The sequence below is a fragment of the Nestor notabilis genome, unplaced genomic scaffold, assembly GCF_000696875.1.
Source record: "Nestor notabilis isolate BGI_N333 unplaced genomic scaffold, ASM69687v1 scaffold6289, whole genome shotgun sequence".
Taxonomy (NCBI): Eukaryota; Metazoa; Chordata; class Aves; order Psittaciformes; family Psittacidae; genus Nestor; species Nestor notabilis.
Window position 1 is genome coordinate 37,288 of NW_009942256.1, and position 23,817 is coordinate 61,104.

Consider the following 23,817-nt stretch of genomic DNA (forward strand, 5'->3'; position numbering starts at 1 on the left):
TATTCTGTGAATATAGTCAATGGAGAATAATTTTGCTTCTTCTGTCAGCTTGTAACTCATGCTTTGTGGGTGAAGGAGAGAAATGATATTTTTACAGTTAGAATAGGTCTTATATTTTTAAGCAGTTTGTGTAATTTATTTTCCTATCATTTTGGTTGTGGGTCACTTACACCTGAGAAAAATGGGAGATGTTGAGGAAGATTTCCAGTGGAAGCAGAAAAATAAAATGTACTAACTGGGTGGTGAGCCTCTCTCACATGACCAGAAGAAAAAAAGCCAACTGTTTTGCTTTTGGCTGTGCTTGCTACTAAACACCCTGTCATAGTGCGTGAGGTGAGTCATGACTTGTTTATTTATAGCCTTGGCCAATCAAAGCTGAATGCTCTGAACTTCATTCAAGACCAGCGAGCACTTAGGATGTCTTGTAAACATTTGCTCCCTGAGCAAGGAGCACTCTTCTCCGCTGCAAACAGGACAGGTGCCCAGATTGTCGCTTCTAAAACACAAAACAGACAGGAAGATCATTGCCTGGATTATCTAGATCGGTAGAGAGAGAGAGAATTCCTTTTTACATCTGAAATGCCAGACAGTGAGGATCTGGGACAAGATGAAAGGTACTGTACATTCATTCTGATGGCCGCCTCATGCAGTGCAGTGCAGTACAGACCAGGGCTTTGTGTAATAATCTGTGTGCTCTCCTGAGTTCTCAGCCTAAGATCAGTTTTCTCTGCGTTGTAACAGATCATGGAATTCTTGGGATTCGCCTCTAGTGCTTAACCTAAGGTTTCTTAGTTAATGTCTGCATGGGAGTTAATTTGTACACCTCTTGCGTATTTCTTAAACTAAAGCTGAAGGGAAGAAGACACTAGGTGGTTTCTACCTAGTCACTTTTCCCAACCGTGGGACAACTTACAAGCCTCAAAATGTCAGAGACACAAATAGTTGAGATGGAGCCACGTTACTGACAGAACCATAACATATTACTATGAGATAGGGCACTGTGTCCTTTTGAGGTATGCTTGTCTTTCTGAAGTTTAACTTTTATCTTAATTAGTTTGTAAAACAAACAGTCAGGACAAGAAGAAAGCAGTTAGATCAAAACTTAGTAGCGATTTAACAAATACTATTTCTTCCAAATATGATCCAGCACATTCCTATGAAATAAATGTGCGAATTAAACTTAACTAAGTAGATCTTAAAATAGATATTTTAAAAATAGATGTTATTAATGTTTGGCTATGACAGAGTTTATAATATAAGATTCTTAAAGTCCACGTGGTCTTTCCATAGTTTCAATTTTTACTGTCTTGATGCTAATGAAAATTTGGCTCTAAACTGATGTTAATGAAATATTTGATATTGGGTGGAGGGGAAAAGGAAGTCATGTATGTGGGAGTAGACTCTTTTTAAGTTAGTTAACAAAATGACGGAATATAGAGGCCAGTTTAAGTACTACAGGAATCAGAAGAGAGCATTTCATTATGGCTTCAGATTTAAATTTGAGTATTTCTGTGGATGTTTTTCCAGTGTATGTGTCAATGGTTTGTTGTAAAATAGGTGAAATACAGAAGACCCTTCTGGTGTCTGTTGTGCAGGCATGCTCACCTAATTGGATGACCTGGGTGAATGGATCCCCAGCAGCATAATTGGGTCTCTGCAAGGGTGGGGTCACCTACGCATTTCCGATTGCAGGGATCTCAGCTGTGCCCTGTATATGACATAGATTTAAAGTAATTGTAGTAGTAGGTGGTATTTTTTTCTTTAAAGGAAATGTCAGCTCATTACTGATAGCCACCAAAGTGTTAAACGCTGTTCATTACAAAATGTTTAGCTGGATTTCCAGTTTGTTGAAGTGTCTATTTTTCAATACAGGAAAACAGTAATGTGCATGACACGTTAAAAAAAAAGAGGGTTTAGATCATAATCATATTTTTTATGGTGCTTTTGAGTCAGTTTTGTAAGGGAGGTGCAACCTTTCCTTGAGAAAATCTTACCAACTGAGAAGAAAAATAATTTCTTTGGTGTGGGGGGAAATCAAAATCTGGGTTTGGGGGGGAAAAAAAAAGCAGCAGTGTTCACCAACATGTAAAAGCGTGCAGCTGGTGTGCAAAACATACAAGCTTTGTAACACCTAACTTACTTTGTTCACAGTTCTTTCTTTATATATGCTTGTAGCAAGCTTTGGCAGTTAAATAGCTAAGTAATACTAGGCCTAAACCTGTAAGAGTTTGGTGTCTTTTTCATGAATTGAAGATTGTTTGTTTGTTTTTAAATGAAAAGGATGAACATTTCTAAAGAAGCACCTGGAAAAGTGTGATAATTATTATTTATTATTTCTGAAACTGCCATTAAATTAATTAACCCTGATCCTAGTCCCTCATCCTCAATAGCCTTTGCTATTGAGCAAAAAGGTTTGAGAAAATAGTTTAATCAAAAATAGGTTTTTGTGGAATTCGTTTGCCTTTTCGTCTGGGTGGTAACAAATAGGATATAACCGGAGAACATTCATACAGAAGTGCTAATGAGATCTGGTGGAGGTCAGAATACTTTGAGCCAAGTTAAACAAGAGGGAGTATAAGGAGGAGCTATTGGAACTATACTGGAGCAATATGGGAACTGTACTGGAGCAATTCATTTTAGAATCACAAAAGAAGAGATAGTAATGTAAATGCACAGATAATGGGGTAATTTTAAGGGCATACTGAATCAAAGCTACTGCTTTATATTTTTAAAGATGGGGGATAGTGGTATTTTAGAAGCTGTGGAATGAGCTTTGTTCACTGGTTGGTTTCAGTGCACTGCACTCCTTGTAGCTCTTTCTCAGATGCAAGCAAATACTTCTTATGTCTTCTCCTCTCTTGGGTTCATGTCCTACTTCAGAAAATATTTAATACTACGTCACAAGTGTATTACATAACATTATAAGATCATAGTTAAAGATGTAGCATTGGTCAATAGTCTGTTAGTCATAATGTGAATTTATATGTATAATAAGCAAAGGAACATACACACAAATACTAATTAGTAAAGCTAGAAAAAAGATAGGAGTTGTGAAGATTAGGTACACACTCATATCTTCCTTTTTGTTTTGTCATGTGATCCTGGGCAGTAGCAGGTCAAGAACAGTTAGGAGACATGTGGTCAAAGGTAAAGGACTGAAAACCGTTTAGCATAAGGATAATATTTCCCCCTTCATCTTTATTCTTTATCATGAGGTCCCTTATAGTATTGTGTAAGATGGTACAATTTATTAAAAAAAAAAAAAGACAACTCATGAGGAATCTAATGATGGTCAAGAATGAATAAAAGGTACTGTGAATTATCAGTCCTCAAGTGGTGGAAGCACGTGGCTGTAGGTGCTTCAAAGAGATACCGACATGTACTTTCCTCTATCAGAACAATGTCTGTGATGTTCTAATCACTGCTGCCTGCCTATTGAAAAAGATGGTGCGCTGGTGCACTGAATTGTCAGTCAGGAACCTTTTGACTTGGGTGGGAGGAACCCAAACCAAAACAAGGTGTAGAGAAAGCCAAGTTATTTTGAACCAGTTGATTTTGAACTGTAATCTTACAGTGCATGGCCTTTCTCAGTATGTGCTTGGTCTTAGAAAAATGTGGATCCAGTTTATTACTTAACTATTCAAGGTATGTTGATTTGTAATTATATTAGAATATTTGTTTCTTCTGCTAGTAGAAAGTGTTTGGATTTCCTTTTATGATTGAATTCAGTGCACAGATGTTGACAAGAAGTGGTTAGCTCATATCAGGAGCTCTCAGTAATGCATCAAAGTAGATGATCACCTGCTCATACAATTTACATTGAAACCCACTGAAGAGAATCAGAATGAAGTTCCATACAAAAAGAGTTAAAGCTGCCTTTTTGTGATGCTACACAAAAAGTTGTTTGCATGTTTTTGCAGGTTAAAAGTATTCTTTGTCTGGCACTTGAAAATCCAATTTTTTGTTTTGTGTGCAGCTGCTCTGCAACTCAAGGAATGCTTAGCTCATCTTTCCTAGCTGTTTGACCTTGAGAGGCTTTGAACTAGGAATATCCCAGCTGAAGAATGTGGAGGCTGAAGGAGGAAAATCAACTGATTTTGTGAAAAAGGGTTAAAAGAGTTGTCTTTGTGGAAGGAAAAGAAATGTGAAAGAATTGCTTCCAGCAGCTGGGCAGAGCTGTTAGAAGTTCTGCAAACAGAACTTTATGCTCCTGTTGATAGAAGCAAGACTTCCTTACTTTTCTGACCAAAAAGCGCAATAAAAGTACCTCTTTTGCATCACCAGTTTCTATTACAGATGGGAAGCTGCCCTAGAAGATCCCAGCCCTTGTACTGCCTTGGTAAAAAGACGACAGTGTGTAGCAATAGTATTACAGTCTTTGCAAAAAAGAAAGCAATTCTATAATAGTATTTATATGGCACTGAAACACCCAGTTTTCATGCAAAGAGGCATTTAAAAAAATCTATGCTGACTGAGTGTCGTGACTTTGGACTAGTAGCACTTGACTATCAGATCACATTTCACATTTTGAGTGACCTCAAACTGGAGTAGCTGGTGTTCTCAGGGGAGCTGGACAGGAGTAGTACAGGTCAAAGGAAGGGTTTCCTGTGAGAGCTGGACCTATCAGTTTACTTAGAAGTGTCTGTGTAAAGTTGCTGGACAATGTAATGGCTCAAATTTAGTTGCAGTTTATTTTATTTTATTTTAGTAGGACATTCAGTGAAAATGACATTTACTCTGCTGTGTTGAGGAACTTGTGTACTGGAATCACATTCAAAAAAGCTAGAGTTAACCAGTCTGATCAGCTAAAGAAAGACAATATAACTCCTTATTAAGACTTTATAAGATGACTGATGTTATACTTGAATAGAAGAAGTGAACACATCCCCTCCAAAATAAAATCTTGGCAGTAATGGGTCATTTTTATTATTTTTTTTAAAGCAATATGTAGGACAAGATGAGTTCCCCTCCCCCTTTGCAGAACACTTGAGTGTATTTTTACACTAGTAGGATTGCTTTCATTTTCAGAAAAGTTTGTTCTTGACTAGTAATATAAGCAAAAAAGCAAAACCCTTTTGTGTATGGGATTGATATTGTTCAACAACACGCCAGTGGTAAAAAGTTCCCATGTCATTTGAAGAGAAGAAAATACCATTATGACTTTAGTTAACAGACTGTGCAAGAAGAGTATAGAGTCAGGGATGAAAGGTTGCTTATATTATGTTTTGTTGAAAGTCACATGTCCTGACCAGTCTGCTGTGCAGTCTATTGAGAAAACCACATCCAGCCTTATCAAGTGCTTATGATTTAAACGTATTTCTTGTACAGTAATATTACCAAAATATTCTTGGTCAAGAAATAGGGGCGTGCATGCTACTGAAAGCTGTGAAATAAGATCTTTTTTTCAGCTTTTTATTGCATTCCTTTCCTTGGAAAAAAACAGTAACAGCAAATTGGACTGACTCACTGTTAATAAAAAGCACAAAACTGAAGTGTCACATGAAGGCAGGTGATGTCAGAAAGAAAACACTTTAAAAGCTTGAGAAGCAGTATTGCTCAGCATTAACAGAATTCATTTAGTTCTTCAAAATTATGTATTTGGACTGCAGGAAAGATGATAATCACAGATTTTTTGGATTGGGAAATGTTAGTTCCTCTTTAAGGTGAATGACTACATTCTCCAGCTTTAATTTAAAACAAAATCTATCTAACTTCATGTATCTTAGAGATTCCAAGTGTGCCCAAGCCTTAACATTGAAGGGATTCCAACTGTGATCAGCTAAAGGATATTTGCCACAGTAGTACTAGCTGTTGGTGAAAGCCTAAACCTGTGCACCACCTATAGATTAGCAGTGGGAAATAAAGTGCATATGGATATCTGTAAACTGGAGAGATGTCTGTTAGAAAAGCTTTGTAGGCTTTGTAGGAAAAAGGTTGTAGAAGATTCTCCCGAAAGCTTGAGTAGAGAGTGTATTTGTGGATGCTTCCTATGTTCCTCATTCCTTCAGTGATACAGCATCCTTTTGTGGACCTCTTTGAAGCCAGCAGGGTTTTACCTGGTGCGCCAGTGATTCATTTAAACTGCAAGTCTTGTTGACTTTGTCATAGCCACATGACACAAATAAAATTATTTTAGTATATTTAACAACTGCATAGGATCCAAAAGTGGCACAGGATAAAGCACGATTCTACATAATTGTCCTGGGTTCAGCTTTTAAATTAGCCACATAAGTCATGAAGATGCTATGCTGTGAGTTCACTGGACTCGCTATTCAGTCTTTACACATAGGGCACATAACATTCACAAATTTGTTACATTGTATTACATAAGGCTAACCGATATTACATTGTTTCCTACCACCCCTTCAATAGTAGATTTTAGAGGTTTTTGCCTTTGGTACCTTAATGGTCTTAACTATAGTGTATGCTTTTTGCACAATTTTGTATTTTGGAGGGGGGGAGGTGGTTATTTCCATTTTGAGTATGTCATCAGCTGAAATTTAAACGTAAAAAAAAAAACCATTTTAAATGTTCTTCACAACCTTTTTATCTAAATGCCATTTTGTATCCATCATCTCTGTACCCGAATAATTTAGAAGTCAAATTTTAAACTACTAAAATATATTTTTGGCATAGGTCTTCAGGTATAAAATGTTTGTTTCAAAGAAAGGTAACTGCATTGTTGTAACCACTCCCTTCTGCACTGTGGTGATTCCTTTTCTCAGCACAGGTAACAGCAGAGACCTGTGAAAGCTCTGAAAAGGTAAACCTGCTTCACTGGGTTTGCTAACAGTTCACACACTTGTTCTCATTTGGTCAAGCTTCATGCTTAACTCCTGGTTGCCTATAAGATTTGTCCTTAGACAAACATCCATATCTCTTGCAGCTGCATCATTCTATAAACTCTAGATACTACTTTTTAAAAGACTACAAAATAGCCATATTACCTATATTTTGATTTATGTATCTTTGGGAATGTAACTTTCAGCTCTTCCACCTTGATAAATACATTCTAGGTTGCCTTTAAAATTACAGAGTCTGCACAGGTTTAAAGCATGTGTGGTTACAGCTGGGAAATCAAGACAGTTCAGAAGCTCTGTAATTGCTACCTTTTTGTTTATGTAGGTGCAATCCTTCAGATCCACCACATCATGGTGTACTTTGTCACTGCTACAGTTCTGAGTAGCACATCTACTTGAAGATACGTATAAAATTGTGTACACATAATTAAAAAAAAATCCAGCACATCACAAAGAGATCTTTAAACCAGTAACCTGAGAGCTATTGACCTTTCTGAGAAATGTGACAGGGTTTACTTGAACAGATGTCTAGCTACAAAATGAGAGCATGACACCATCAGTCATTTTTAGAGAATGTAATGCCATGACTCTTTTGGCCAGAGTTTGTGACTGTGATGGGTTGAAGCATCTGGGGTGGGAGGGTTCTAGTTTGGTTTGGGTTTGTTGTTTTATTTTTTTGCAGCTACTAGGTAACAGTTTATGTATTTGCTTAGTTTTAGAAATGATGCAGTAGGTGGTCAGAAGGATATGAGTAATTTTCTCTATTAACACCTGCAATCTGATTGACAGTAGTTTTAGATTAGATGTGTAGTACTTTATATGAAACCCATGAGAAGTGATGGGACCGTGGAACCTTATTCTTTCTAAATTGTGCACAGAAACCTTTGAAAGTGTTCAAAGAGAGTTGACTGCTTATATCCCCAAAGGAGCACCTAGACAAGAGTCCCAAAAGCTGTTTTGGCAGGAAGTACAGGGTTCACAATTTAAGCCATTTATTAAGGTACTGTAAGTAACTCCACTAACATTATGCTGAAGTGGGTTTTCGTGTCACAGTCATGATGTCCACATTCATCATCTACATCACTTCATGTATCTTTTTTCCTTTTTGTCTTTAAATGTGATCATTGAAAAATGAATTTGTCTGGAGTATGCACCCTTTCTGTTAGCTTTTGATCGAACACAGATTAAATATTTATATCTGTTTTTACAAGGGCATGATATAACTTCTCTTTGTGTACATGCAGCTGTACTTTGTACCTCCTTTCTTTCTCACTCCTCCTTCACGAGGAACCTCATTGCTGCCCCCTTATTCCAGTTCTGTCACCCCAGGGTAACACTGCCTCTCAAGTGGTCTCTGGGGAAAGGGCCAGGAGGGACAGGTGTTATCAGGGCTTTTAGTTGTTGAGAGGTGTGAACAAGAAGAGTCAGCATGTCCATCTGATTGTTGCACTGAAGATTAGCAAGCTGACTTTCTTAAACCTCTAGTAGCCCAAGATCAGAATAAGGCTTCAAAGTAGCCCCTGTTCCATACAAAAGTGGCTGTAGTAGAACTGATAAAAGTGTCTCATGTCATCTTGTGGCCTACAAGAAACTGCTAAGTATTCTTTTGCAGAGCAAGGTTAATAATGGGTTTGTAATGTTTTGAAACAAACTTCACTTGTACCATCCACTCTTCTTGTTTGGCTGCTTATTTGTCAATGCACTATATGTGGACCACTGGACCAAAGCATCTAGCAGTACATTTTATCTGCACTGAAGCTTATATTTTCAACATCTTTTCAGGTTTGCAAAAGAAAGCATTATTAACAGCCAAGAGAAGCAGCTCCAGAGAACTTTCCCTGCAGATGTGCCATTTTTCTGCATAATTTGCATGTTTTCTTGAATTGTTATGAGTCATCCCAGTGTGCCTTGTTGTATCCCCTCTTTATATTGGTGGTTAGCATATATGAAAGTAGTTTGCATTATTATTGTAGTTTATGCTTTCATCTCCCGCTTTGCCCCCCGTTTTTGCTATTAAAGTTAGTAAACTAGCAGTCTACATTTGTCTTATGTATTTCTAAGCTCTGTTTTCTCTTTGTGCTTCCATGAAGTTCCACTTTGATTGTCAACAATGTTAAATAAAGGGTAGGAGTAAGTAAAAGGGTTTTGTAATTCAGAATACTGTCATAATAGTAGTTTTCAACACTAGAATAAACAGACAACTCTTAAAATACATATTAATGCTGCAGATGGTTTTCAAAAGCTAGAAGGAATGTTTCTTTAAGGAGAATAGCCTATCCATAAAAATTGCATTTGTCTTAAGACAAAACCCTTGTATACTACTTTCATCAAGCTGCTCATTATCAGAGGGGATAGAAATTGAAATTGCTGTTGTGGATGGGAGGCGGACAGAAAGTTCTGTGTAACGTTACTAATTCTTCCTGCTGTGTACCTGCAGTAGTCTCCATGAATTATTTAATGGTTTTATTTTACATTCTCTGTCAGAGGCAAATAACTGCATTTAGTGCCATGCATGACTGGAAAATGTGTTGCGTTTTCTGTGTCTTGCTAAGGTCACCTAGTCCAAGAGATGGCACTCTCATCCTATGAATTTCAGTTACACTATTTAAAATTGTTTATGATTTCTTCTTGAAGGGGGGGAAGGGGAACCCTTGCCTTGAATATTTTATAATGTAAGAGGAAATCACACCACTGCAGTACTACAAATACTATACTATAATAAAGTCAGGAATACAGCAACAATTTGGGGTTTTAACTTTAATCAGTTATACACTATAGCAAAAATACTAGTTTTTCTGTAAGTCATGTTCTGCACTCCACTATGCATATGATAATTTGAGTATGAGTCCCTCATGCTTGCTATTCATGTTCTGTATGAAATGGCTCCCTAACCTTGCTCTGCTACCAGTGTTGCTGTGTCACCACCTCGTGGCGAAGTTGCTGTACAGTAGTTAAATATAGGCATAGTGAAAGATGAAGTTTCTCCATGTGTGTTTAACTAGACATTTTTGACCAAAATTATTCCTGACTTTTAAAAACATTGAAGACCGTGTATCTGAAAATAGGAGAAGATGGATAACCTCCATCATGTTAGGAAAGCTGCTACCAAGTAGTCAATATGTCTGCAGTGCAACAGAAAAGAAGGTATTTAACATTTCCAACGTAGAATAAAAATGGGTATCATCTATGTGGAAGACCACTCATTTCTGGCTTAAATATAAGGATCTAAAAATTCACAAATTTAAATGTGGTCAGCAGTTGACCAAAGTGTGCAATTCAGCAGAAACCCAAAATCCTCTACCCTGGGTGTTTAGGAGAAATGAGAGCAAAGATTTATAACTGTGAGAAAAAGTGGCTTTAAGCCTTGCTGAATTGGCTGTCAGACATAATGTGTGGAGTTTGGCTGAAATGTTAGTTTTAAAGACATTTTAAGGTGAACTTAAGTTTGGTGTTCGTTTTGCCAAGACATTGAATTTGAAATTCAGTTTGCTTTCTCCTTTTATCATAGTTTGTATAACAGAAGTGATGTATTTTTGGGTTTATACCACTCAAAATTTATAAATAGATTGTTGGGGGTTTTTTTGGTTTGGTTTGGTTTGGTTTTTTTTAACTGGGAAATAGAGTGAAGTGAAATAGGTGTTTCTATATATAGTTACTTATCATTTGCCTAGTTTTGTTAGTAACCTGTGGCCAGAAACCTGCAGTAATCCCAAACTTTTTGTTTAATGTTCTAATATAATAAACAGTGTGGGCTACATTATTTTACTTGCATCATGATTCATTGATCAAAGTTTCTGCCTAATTTAGGCCACTTGAACCTTCCAATAACCACCCCTTCAGTTCTCTGTTAGTGTATCTTGCATGTTAACCATTTGAGAGATCACTTCTCTTTCAGTGCAGAATCAGCACACATCCCCAGCCCTACAAAGAGAAGCAAGTCAGAAGCTTATCCTTTTAGGAAAAATCAATGTATCTTCTTGTAGTCCAGTGCAATTTCAAATAAATAATTTCCAGAATTCAAATCTGGTTTTCCTTCAACCTTTGTCTTCTTGATCTGTGTAAGTAAACCAGTTGGTCTTGTTAGAAAGATCTGTATTGCAGTTCTTGGCACAAGTGGGGTGTCAACTCATGCCCATATAAAAACATTACTGTACTTCACACTTGTGCTTTATAGACTGAAAAAGTAAAAATAACATGAGGGAGCAAAATTCTTTGAGCACTTAAAAAAGCAAACAAAAAACCAACCAACCAACCAACCAAAAAAACCCAAACCGGCAGACTTTCAGTCTAGGGCTTCCTGCAGGTTTGTGAAGTAATTCTAAGTCATCTGCAGAATATTTATGAGGAAAAATAAGCCTATTTTGGTTGGGTTAAATTTGCTGTATAGGCATCCACATCTGTTTTAAAAGATGTTAGGTGTTAAGCAAATTAAAAGCAGTATTCTCATGGTAAGTGTGCACCATTACGTCTGTCACTTATGGGAACAAAACTCAAAGCAACACCTACGTGAGCCAGGAGTGTCGATAACCTGTAGCTATCACAGCTGTTATATGTGCATCAATACTGCCAGTGGCTCACAAAAATACAAATGTATGTTAAAAAAACTTTATAATATGCGCGGCTTCCCTTATATCAAAAAATGAGACATTACAAGTTCATATCCTAAAACATCATCACACCTTATTAGTAGGAATGAACATTAAATCACAGCTAGTAAATTATAATACAGCGCAGAAAAGGTAGGTTATGCATGTGTCCTTAGTAGAGAAGGCAGACAAAAGTAACGTACTAACCAGCTTTCAACTGAGAAAAGTCTAAATGCTCATGATGGTTTTTGATTTTTACATTGTGTGCAAATAAAAATGACTAAGCAATGTATTGTTGGAATAGATACTAACAGGGAAGCTTTTAATCACTACAGATAATTTAAAAAATGAGGATAGATGATTTTTTAATTTTTTTTTGTCGTACATTCATTACAAAAAAAACCCAAAACCAACTTTTTATTTCTGATATTAAACCAAATGTTTAAATGTTACTTTTGAACACTAAGTTCATCCAGGGTAAAGTTTGAATATCAAAAATCTCATCAGTCACCCACTGATGCTTGCTAACATTTGAGTTGTCCCAGGGAACTATCTCAAGGGCATTTGTCTTCTGAATAACAAGAACAACTGCTATCAGGGCCTTGTGTGTTTTAGTAGCTAAATAGCAGAGTAATTATTTGGAAATACGAGTTGGCAGTTTGATCTATGTGTACGTCCTTATTGCTGCACACTGACCCTTGTGCGTTCAGTCTTTTCATAATGTCATTTTTTATTTATCCTGTAATTTGATCTGCCTATGACAAAACGTTTGCTATCAATGCCATAATGCATTGGACCTTTAATGGATTATGTATCCAAGTAAAGTGAATGTGGGATTGTTAATGGCTTACTTGTATTCACTGGCATCAAAGCTGTGTGTACTGAGCAGGGAATTCTGTGGAAGACAGTAAAACTAGTGCAGAATTTACTTCAGTTGCTCAGTAACTGCATGGTGGAACATCCATACTTTGTACCAGTTTGATTTGACATTGGCTGGCCTGTGTATGTTTTTCCTTTCATTTGTTGTTTCATAAAACATCTTTGTTGTAGATGTTTTGTCTACTCTAAAAAGGTGCATGATGTAATCATTTAAACTGGTTATTGTCTAAGCTGATCAGCCCCAATTTAGATACATGTGTTTTCTCGTGTTTTTCAGCAAATTCTTCAATACAGGGGGGTTTTAATTTTATTGAAAGACCTGAACGATCATAAGTTAAGCTTTAGAAACAGTCCTTTTGATATAATAGAGAAATTAAAATTCAGTAAGGAGATTAATATAAACATCAAGACTTCAAGAGCAGTTTCTTTTTTTTGAAGTTGTGTAACAATCTCTTATGGATCATCATAGTTTGCAGAACAGGACAAAAATTAGAAAAGGAAAAGCACATGGATTTTATGCATGAAACTAAATGTGTTAATATAGACGGCCATCCTGTGGCAATGAAAAGTACTGTGGTGTATGTTTTTAAGAAAAAATAGTATTAAGAAACAAGTTTGGGCTTTGGTTGCTTAATTTAGATTGACAGCTGTGTCTTGAACTCAGTATTTTCATACGGCCAGAATGAATAAGCAGTAATTTCTTCCATAACTGCTTATATGGACTGAGCATTGCTACTACTGAACAGATATTGAAAAGGATCAAATTAGCCCCATATAAAATATGTGGAAACAAGCACAGGTTTCTGTAGCATAGCAGTAGTCATTGGATTGCTGAAGGCTGTAGCTTTACATGTTGTTTTCGATCAGTTTCAACTTTCATATGAGCTATAACCAAAGCTGTTGGGTATTTTTCTTTGTTTACTCAGCTGGAAGGTCATCAGTTCCAGGCAAGACTACAGACCCAGGATAAATCAGTGCATTTCAGAAGCACTGATGAATTTATTTGTATTTCTTCAAGAAATGTCTCACTTCAAGGAACAAAACCCTGGCAAGGTAAGCACTCCCAAGTAATACTGACCATTCAATATTGTTTAATAAAAATGTGAGAAAAATTAAAAGAAAAACAAAACCAAGCCACATTCAGTTACGAGTTTCTGCTAATTTTTTGTTCTGGAGAACACAGGTCATCAGTGAGTGAAGCTGCTCACAGTTATGTTTATAGCAATACAGTTGGAACCTCACCAGTCATTCCATGGAAAGGAACTTTAAAACATCACAATTTAATAAAAACTTGGGGGGCGGGGGGGAACCCATAAAAACCAAAACAAAACAAAAAATATACAGTTCCTAGATATACCTATGGGGTGGGGTTTTTTCCAAATAGCTAGTTTTCAGGAATACCTGCACAAGTATTACATGATAGAAAAGAATTCCTCCTATTTAATTGTGATAATTTTTCTTCTATACAGATATAGTTGGTGGGTTTGATTTTTGTTTGTTTTGTTTTTACTGGAAAGACTGAGCTGGAGAATTAACCATTTTATTGCAATTCAACTCCAAAAGCAAATTCATTCTTTCTGCAGACTTTCAACAGATCAGTTCTGTACTCAGCATTGTGTAGGTGTGGAAGACGCACTGTATGTCTTAGTCAGAGCAGAGGCCAAATCCCAGGTTTTATATAGAAAATTCAGCTCAGTCTTGTTGTTCACAGGGATGCTAACACAGCCAACAAACATCAAGAGAATGCTTGCCAGCATATGAGAGAAAACAGTTTCTTGAAGCAACACAACATGGGAGAGATCTGTGCTTACAAGAAGGATTTTTGCTTTTGTAAGCATGCAGCAAGCATGCATTACAATAATTGAATTAGTGATTTGGGGTTTTTCCTGCATATCAACTCTTCAGCCTTTTTTTCTGTAATAAAAATAAAGTAATTTCTAATAATTTTGGCAAAACCCATGAGCTTATTAAATCTTAGTAGCAAATGAATAAAAATAGCATATTTTTATAACAGAAGAGAGGGTACATCCTAATTAGCCAAAATTAATTGTTTGGTGCTTATTTACACCAGAAGTGTTAAAGTATTTCCTAATTAAAAACAAAAAACAAAAACCCAAAACCAAACCAAAAGCAACAAAACCTGCAATTTTCCAGTGCATTCTAGATCTAATTTAGCATGCAACATTTTTCTTTTGAAAAATTATCTGATAATTTAAGCAGTAGAAGTGTTAATGGCCAATTTTAATGTTTTTGACAGTTTTGCCTGCTGGTCTGCAGTGTATGTACATTTTTCACTGTCTTGGGAAGTTACATTCCTGGAGTTGTCCTCTCCTATGTCCTGCGTAAGTAGAGTCTCTTCTTCAATCACCATTTATGTATGTGGTTTGTTCATTATTTGGTCTCTGTGTAGGGAGTGTTTATTTATTTATAGTTACACACGTGTGCAAGTTTGCAGATGACACCAAGCTGAGTGGTGCACTTGGCACACCTGAGGGACAGGATGCCATCCAGAGGGACCTGGACAAGCTCAAGAAGTGGGCCCATGTGAACTTCATGAGGTTCAATAAGGCCAAGTGTAAGGTCCTGCATCTGGGTTGGCTCAATTCCTAGTATGAATACAGGGTGGGGATGAAGGGTTTGAGAGCAGCCCTGCGGAGAAGGACTTGGAGGTACTGGTGGGTGAAAAGCTGGACATGAGCTGGCTTCAGTGTGCGCTTGCGGCTCAGAAAGCCAGTCGTATCTTGGGCTGCATCAAAAGAAGTGTGACCAGCAAGTTGAGGGAGGTGATCCTGCCCCTCTACTCTGCTCTCATGAGACCTCACTTGAATACTGCATTCACCTCTGGGGCCCCTAATATGAGAAGGACATGGACCTGCTGCAGCAAGACAGAGGAGAGCTGTGAAGATGATCAGAGGGCTGGAGCTCCTCTTCTATAAGGAAAGGCTGAGAGAGTTGGGGTTGTTCAGCCTGGAGAAGAGGAGGCTCCAGGGAGACTTTATTGCAGCCTCTCAAGACTTTAAGGGGGCTTATAAGAAAGATGGGGACAGACTTTTTAGCTGAGCCTGTTGCAACAGGACAAAGGGGAATGGCTTTAAACTAAAAGAGGAGAGCTGTGAAGATGATCAGAGGGCTGGAGCTCCTCTTCTATAAGGAAAGGCTGAGAGAGTTGGGGTTGTTCAGCCTGGAGAAGAGAAGGCTCCAGGGAGACCTTATTGCAGCCTCTCAAGACTTTAAGGGGGCTTATAAGAAAGATGGGGACAGACTTTTTAGCTGAGCCTGTTGCAACAGGACAAAGGGGAATGGCTTTAAACTAAAAGAGGGGAGATTCAGACTAGATACAAGGAAGACGTTTTTTACAAGGGTAGTGAAACACTAGAACAGGTTGCCCAGAAAGGTGGTAGATGCTCCATCCGTGGCAACATTTCAAGGCCACTTCCTGGTCTAGTGGGAGGTGGCTCTGCCCATGGCAGGGGGGTTGGAACTAGATGATCTTTAAAGTCCATTCCAACCCAAACCATTCTATGGTTCTGTGATACGTATACATACATATGTAGGTTCTGACAAGCATGTTTTGTCATATGGAACTCAGCGTACAAGTGTTTTCAGCATCTTGATTCTGGCATATTACATAGTCATGTTTCTTAGGTAGAGATACCAAAATCAGACCAAATTGAGATAAGGATAAATGTCACAGTGATCATAAATTGGGTCTTAAAAGAAGTAAAAGAAAGTGTCTGTTGATATGAATACAGTGGTATTTTCTGCAACAAGTAGTAACGGCTTCTAGAAACTGGATTGGACATTAACAGTTTGTCTCATATGGTCGTTTGTCCTGGTTTAAGCTGGGATAGAGTCACTGGCAGAGCACAAGAGACTGAAAAGTCCTTGATTAGGGTAAACGCTACTGAGCAACAACTAAAATATCGGTGTGTTATCAGTGTTGTTCTCAGACTAAAGCCAAAACACAGCACTGCACCAGCTACTAGGAATAAAAATAACTTTATCCTAGCCAAAAACAGGACAGTATTTAACAGTGCGGTTTTATGTAAAACTAATTATATTATGTAAAATTAGTAGTTAACTTATATAAATGCATTGTTTAAGCTTTATTGAGAAACTTCTCATAAAGCAATATTTCAATACAATTTTTCTCTCTGTCTTCATTTTTATCCCAGTATTGTGTGCCTTTTTATGTCCCTTCCTTAAGTGCAATGAATTTGGACAGAAAATGTGCAACAAAATTAAGACTGTTGTGATGAAACTAGATTTTGGAATTGTGGAATATATCAACCAGAAGAAAAAAGAGAGATGTGGTGAGTAATTAAGTATAGTTTCAAGTAATGTATTTCTGTATGCAGAGAAGATTTTTTTCACCTTGCAGACAGTTTGGTTTGTCCTGTGAAGCCAGTTGTAGAGGTATTTCTTGCTTTGAACCTGGCTACTGTTCTTAGCTTTAGGTGGAGTGATAATGTGTGTTGGGTCTCTGGGTATGGTAAAAAGACCCTATTTCATTAAAGGAAACAAGGCAAGACTGGTGGTTCTCTTCATACTCGATTAGATGTACTGCTTTTAGGTTTTCAGAGGAAAATACTTGCTTTAAGTATGCAATGTTTATCTCTATTTAGATAAGGTAAATTTACCCAGGAGAGAGATTCACTCAAGAACACAAAATAAGTACATAGCAGAACTCTTTTTCAGAGACTGAACTCTGTTGCAGTATCTAAATACACCTTGTTTTCACTCCCAACAGCAACAAGAGTTTTTCTTCCCCAAATACTCAAACGCCATTTAAGAATTGCTGTAAGATAGTAGCTACAAATTAATCAAAATTTTTAGTTAGAAAAGGAAGAAATCAGTTTAAAACAAACTCTCAGCTATCTTGCCTGAAATCTTTATAACATTGGAATCTTTGAGATTTTAAGTATTAAAGCTGTTTCAAGAAAAATACTTACATGAACAATGTTACCTTTAGTTTGCTTTTTGTGTGTTCTACAGTTTTGGTAATCAAACCTTTGTAGGGTAGTCATATCACTTGCAGATAGCCTACCATTTTTAGTTAATATTACATCAGTAGATTTAATCTCTGCTTTAAAACATGCATTTCTTGAAGCCATGTATCATACAGTGTGCTGTTCCTAGACACAATGAGAGGAACCATCTGCCTCTTCCCCTTCTCTTAGATGTAATGCAGTAGTTATTGAAATAAGGACTAATGTGTTGAAAATTTTCTTTCATGTATTATTTTACCTTGTTCTGCACTTTTAAGTGAAACTGACAGAGAGAGATCAGAGTATTGTTTCACAGATTTCATAAGCCAGCACTGGGAAAATGGATGAGGTTAGATTTGTTCTTTTCTGTTCTCACTCTCCAGTTTAACTTAACCCAGACAAGTTCCTGACTCTGCTTTCACTTGGGTTCACCACATGGATTCACAAATCCTTGTAGTGACACAAGAGAGGAAACAGCAAGTTGCAAAAATAGGCAACCAAGAGTAATATGATTGCATTTTTCAGCTTATATTGGTTTGAAATATTCATGAGGCTGTTCTCAGATGGAGAGATGAAATTTGTGTGTCCGTTCATCTGTAAGGAACAACATTCTGCCAGACCTCAGTGGATGTTTTGTATGCATATTTGCACAGAAATGTGAATGCAGGGTAGATGGGTGCAAAGAAGAAGGGGTTTGTGAATGACAGTTACATGCAATTACGTAGAAAATTGCATTAACACGCAACAACAGAGACTTCTGAAGTAAGTACAATACAGGTGAATAGATTTCAGAGCAATATTCTGTCTCCTGTTTTGGCTGCTGCACGATACATTTTGATTAATATCTATGTCAGTCAACCTCGTTTCCCTCATCTTAGTAGCGTATTACGTGAATGATGCACTGTGTCAACAGGTGAAAGTTTTGCAGTACTGCGCAAGCTGTGTGACAGAGAACACACACTGAACCTGGAAGTTCATTGTCATGAGTAGGATAAAAAATATTTTTCTTTTCTTTCAGAAACAGCAAAAACAAAACCCACAGAAGATGACAGTGAATTAGACATATCAGCTCTGTGTCCTAAGGTGACTTTTTTCCAGTCAGCCCTGTCTTGCTTTTAAAAATCTATATGGATGACGGAGAGTATCTAGACTACTGTCTCTGTTCTTCTGTGGAAGACTTTAACCTGCCCAGGAGGCTGTGTTCCTGAACTAAGCAGTATGCTTTAAAAGTGATTCATAGTCTCCATCTTTAGTCTTATACTAATTAACTTATAGCATTTGTGACTTCTGGCCTTCAGGGTAATGGTTTCTTTGGCCTACTAAACTAAGACTGTTTGTATTGGCTGTAGAATGTTTAAACTAGAACTTAATAGCAGAGGTGGCTATTTTTGTTTGCAACAGTGAAATTGTAGTTAATTTTTATCAAAATATAAAGGGAAACATTCATAGAAAACCTGCATAACTTGTCAGATATTTTTGTATCGCTTGTCTGATCATATTCAGTGATAGCGCAAATCAGTGTATTACCTATAGATATCTTTTTAGATATGTATGAGAACATGCTAATACAATATCTCATTTCTATCTTAATATTCTAAATAACTGTACGGCAAAGGATTTTCTGTTATAGTCAGAACACTGGTTGATATAGAAAAGTTCAGGTTTATAGGAATTCTTAGGCAGTATTGGATCAGTAGTGATTAGAGCCTGGCTTTGACAATGATTGCTTTAAAGGTATTGTGAAAAAAATTGTATTCTAAAAAAAATAAATTTCTATCCCGTAGGCTAAAAATTTGTAGCTGACGTAATTGAATATTGTTGGATAAATTCATAAAGGATAATGATTTTTATATTTAACTAATTTTTGACTGTTAATGGGCTTGGATTTTGGTCCAAGTTTATGCATTTCTTTACATTTATATGTGTATTTTGTATTTGCAGGCTCATTCTGCTTTCTTTACAGTAGGAATTTCAGAATGAATAACTGGAATTTTCTGTGCTTTAGTATAATACAGCTATCAGTTATTACAAAGAGGAATGCTTCACTTCTAAGTATTGTATCCTACTCTTATTTTCATATGTCTGCAACTAAAGCTTAAATAGGAGGTGATTTATATTTCTGTGACAGGCAAGAGGCTTCTTTTTCACTGTCTAAGCACTGGCTTCCTGTAGTGTGATTTTTTTTTTTTAGTGTAATACCATGTGTTGACCTTTTTTATGTGTAGGTTAATCCTGCAGTTGTTGCCAAAGAGCTATCAGTGTCTGACACAGATGTATCGGAAGTATCTTGGACCGATAATGGGACCTTTAACTTATCTGAGGGGTATTCTCCGCAGACAGACACATCTGATGGTATGTAATGGCTTCATCTATTTCATCAATGAATTGCAATCATGTAAGTTACCTGAAAATGATTAGAGAATTTGAGGACAAGTTTTTGGGGTGGCTGTTGTTTGGTTGTTTGTTTGTTTGTTTTCCTCTATGATGAATTTCACATTAATTCCAGTGTTTTATATAATCTTGATACATCTTGTGTAAGAACTGTCCTATCTTAAAAATAATAAAGTACATCAATAAGTTGATGTATAAGTGATGTATAAGAAATATTTCTAAATAAGTAAGTAGTGGTGGGTAAAACAGCCACATTCAGTAAGTGCCAGATTCAGCTCTCCCACCAAAGCTTTTAAGGAAGTAAACCTTTTAATTTAGTACCAATGCTTTTGTCAGTGAGCTATACAAATAAAAGCTGAGGAAAAAAAAAGTAATACTTTGAACTGCTAGACAGCCAATTAAAGTATTATTAGGTTTTGTTACTAGAATGCTAATGAAGACAGCCAGCAATAAGCCTAAATTAGATGTGAAGACTGGGAAAAGATCCTTGCGCAGTTATCTTGATCTTGACCAGATCTTTAAGTTCTTTTCACAGACTAAGCTTTCAGTGAGCACTTTGCCTGAATAAAGATTAAGGACACCTGTAGTTTCGTGTAATCTTGTCTGTGTATCTGGATTTGTTACTCTGCTTGTTTTGCATTCCTTCTAGGAAAAGTTCACTGTAAAGGAGAAGTAAGGTGATATTACTTAATGACATTATACAGACCAAATTAATAATTTAAATTATTTTGTTAATATTTCAAGTTTTAAGTAGACAGCTTTATATGATCACAGAAGCAGAAGTTGGAGTGAGCTGTTGTCATTCATCTCACCTAGCCTCTCAATCAAAGTAGGCTCAACTTCAAGTCATTCAGGGCTGTGACCAGTTTGAAATTGGAGTACGCCCAGTGGTAGAGATTCAGCAGCCCGCCTGGACAGCCTTTTCCAGTATTTGCTCATCCTTATGATGAAAAGGGGTTTTTTATAGTCAAAAATTTCCCACATTCCAGCTTGTGTCAATTTACTTTCCTCCTTCCACTGTACACCTTTAAGAAGAGTCAGGTCTCATCTTTTCTTTACCTTCCCATTCAGTAGTTAAAGACAAGTATGCAATCCTCGTTTTGCCACCTTCCCTTAAGGCCAAACAAAGCCTATTGTCTCAGCATCTCCTCATACTTCCTGTTCTCCAGCCCCCTAGTAATTGTGCTGGCCCTCCAGGTGACTCACTCCAGTCTTTCATTGTCTGTCTTGTACTGGAGAGGTCAAAACTGGACAAAATACTCCAAATGTATGCTCTCAGGTGCTGAAGAGAGGGGGGAAATTGCTTCCATTGGTTTTCTGACTTCGTATTTACTAGTAGGCACAACCAGTCTGTAGTTGGCCTTGGTTGCTGTAAGGGCACACCACTGAATTGCTGTCCACAGCTCATTTTCTTGAAAGTTGCTTTCTGTCTCGTTGCCCCAACCTGTACTGCTGCACAGGTTATTCCATCCCAGATGCAGGACTTCACATTTGCTTCTGTTGAATTTCATGATGTGTCTTTTCAGCCTGTTCATTTCTCCATCCTGTTGTGGTCCCTCTGAGAGCACCCTGCCCTCCAGAATATCAGACACACCTGCCCTGCAGCAGTTCCTTTCTGCCAGTGAACTTGCCAAGAGCACACTCCATCCTGTCATCCCAGTCATTAACATACACCAAACAGTGGTGGTTTCAGTAGCTTTGAAAGACACCACTAATAACTGGACCCTGTATCGCTGATCACAGCCATCTGACCCTGGCAGTCCTGCCAATTTTCCACTCCCCTTTACAGTTCACTTACCCAGTCTGCTCAGCAATCTGGCTGTAAGGATAGTGTCAGAAACTGCATTAAAGGCATTGCTAAGTGAAAAATAAACAACATCCACTGTACTCCCCGACGGAGCATTTCAGCAAATGGGACATACACACAAATGCAAAACCAGATGGGATCCATCCAAAGACTGGCTCAGCTCCTGTCAAAGCTCTGTGCATTTGAGCCACCACTCTGCATACAGCACAGCCCTTCCTTCTCAGCTTCCCAGCCTGTTTTGGAGAAAATTACATGAGACATTTTTAGGATTCAATTCCTTAGCCGTTATAAATGCTCCTATTGCTTGTTTTCATAGAAAGTAAGTTCAAAGTGATTACTTTTTACCTTCTCATTCAAATACTAGATCAGAGTATTCCCTAATGCTCATTTAGGGCTCTTCCACAGACCATGTACTGTACAGTATGTTTTACACATTTCTAGTAACAAATATCGTGCCATCAGTGCAGCCATTTAAATATAATATTTTGTTTTCATTCTGCTTTTTACCCTCTTGAAAACATGAAACAATTCTGATTATCTGTAGAGTTTCCATTTTCTGTTTTGTATGTAATAAAAGCATTGGCCATGAAAGGAAAAAGTTATAAATTAAGTCTTTACATTGGTTTTATATCTTTATTTAAACACATAAACATTTATTTTTGTTTATTCTACAAGTGTATTAAAAGCTTGTAATATTTGTAATTTACATACATTATGAAGAAAAAGAGTTTAGAGACCTGTTGTTTGTCACATTATAAATCTTAGGACTTTATGTGGCTGATCTATTTAGAACTAGCTGTGGTAAAGACTTACGTGGTTTGTTTCATGTACAGCTAGATACCATTTAAAAAAGATATCTTGCTTACGTAACTTCCTGTGTTTGATACCAGGTGATTTGTGGTATCAGATTTAGGACCTCTAAACTATTTTATTTGAGATGTCACACCCACTGAGCCTACAGAAGGCTGCTAGACTGTGGATTAGTAAATGTATTTAGAGGAACACTTTCAGCATTTTTACTTTTGGCTGCTTTTTGGGGAGACCTTTTGTGTTTGCTGACACTGTTTCCTTCTGTTAACCCTGTAATAGATTTTGACCGACCTAGTGATCATGAAGAAGCATTTGCTAGAGATCTTTCAGAATTTCCTTCTCTAGAAAATGGTGCCGGAACAAATGACGATGATGACTCCAGCATTGGAATGCCCATCCAGCAGAAACAGAAGAAGGAACACACATACTTCAAGGTGGATCATGCTTCCAGACAGAGTAAAGAGAGACCATCCACTGCAGGGCTCTCCTTGCCTTTGACCAGTGACCAAACCTTTAATTTAATGAGTGGAATTGCTGGGGATGTCATCGCAGCTGCGGTGTCTGCTGCTATCAAAGACCAGTTGCAGTCTGCACAGCAAGCTCCCTCACATGCAGCGCCTAGTTTGAGTGAGGAGACAGACACAGAGGAAGCTGATGATTTTGAACTGCTTGACCAGTCTGAGCTTGAGCAGATTGAGAAAGAGTTGGGACTTTCACAAGGCCAAGAAGCAGAATCACAGGAAAAGAAAAAGTCTTCAGGCTTCCTTTCAAATCTGCTTGGAAATCATTAACCTGGAACATAGTAACATAGAAGAAACTAAAAATAAAACACACAAAAAAAATCAAATGCAAAAAAAAAAAAGGAAAATTCTGAGCTGTAAGCTTTAACTATCCCTTTAGATGTGTTGTAATAATAATTTCCCTTATGCAGAGTGAATTAACTGGATAAATTTCAGCTGATACTGATAGTTTAATGTTTATGGTAGTTATACCTTGATGTAATAGCATGGAAATGAATTATCTATCCACTGTTTGGTTGCAAATAAGTGTTGGAGGTCAGTTGTTCAAAAGAGTTGGGGGAGAGGATTTTTTTTATCTTTTTGCCAACCATGTATTTTGGGGTCCTAAGCCTAATCTTCCTCATGGGCGATTTGCTCTTGGTTGCCAACCATGTAATACAATTAATGATTCACACAGCGAGGGTACTTTATCAGACCGAAAAGTATGAACCCTTGCAGTTAGCAGTATGTATGGTACATCTAATGTAGATGAAACACATTAACCAGCACAACTCTAGTTTCAATATGTGTGCGACACTATCAACGAACTTGATTTCATTCTTAAATCCTTTAAATTATTTTGGATACGGTGATGCATTTCCAAGTTTTTTTTCTATTTTAGGCTTCTAGAGTTGTAAAGTGGTATGCTATTCAACTGACTACCTGCTGCGTTCCTTGATAGAGTCTGGTCCTTGGCAGTATTGCCCATGTAGAATCAGCCAAATTTTTTTATTAAAATGTTGGTATCATGTAAACCAAACCATTTTTGGTTGGGAG

The 23,817-nt window shown here is 37.2% G+C and overlaps 1 protein-coding gene across 1 annotated transcript; it reads left to right on the forward strand.

Annotated features, from left to right (window-relative positions):
• Nucleotides 1–435: 435 nt before the first annotated feature.
• On the forward strand, nt 436–23,052 carry FAM134B (family with sequence similarity 134, member B). The gene is made up of 7 exons (XM_010021291.1): nt 436–614; nt 13,192–13,318; nt 14,523–14,607; nt 16,441–16,578; nt 18,272–18,336; nt 19,479–19,605; nt 22,541–23,052. Exons 1-7 carry the CDS (start codon nt 580–582, stop codon nt 23,050–23,052), a joined length of 1,089 nt encoding a protein of 362 aa, XP_010019593.1. The 5' UTR covers nt 436–579.
• The last annotated feature ends 765 nt before the right edge of the window (nt 23,053–23,817 follow it).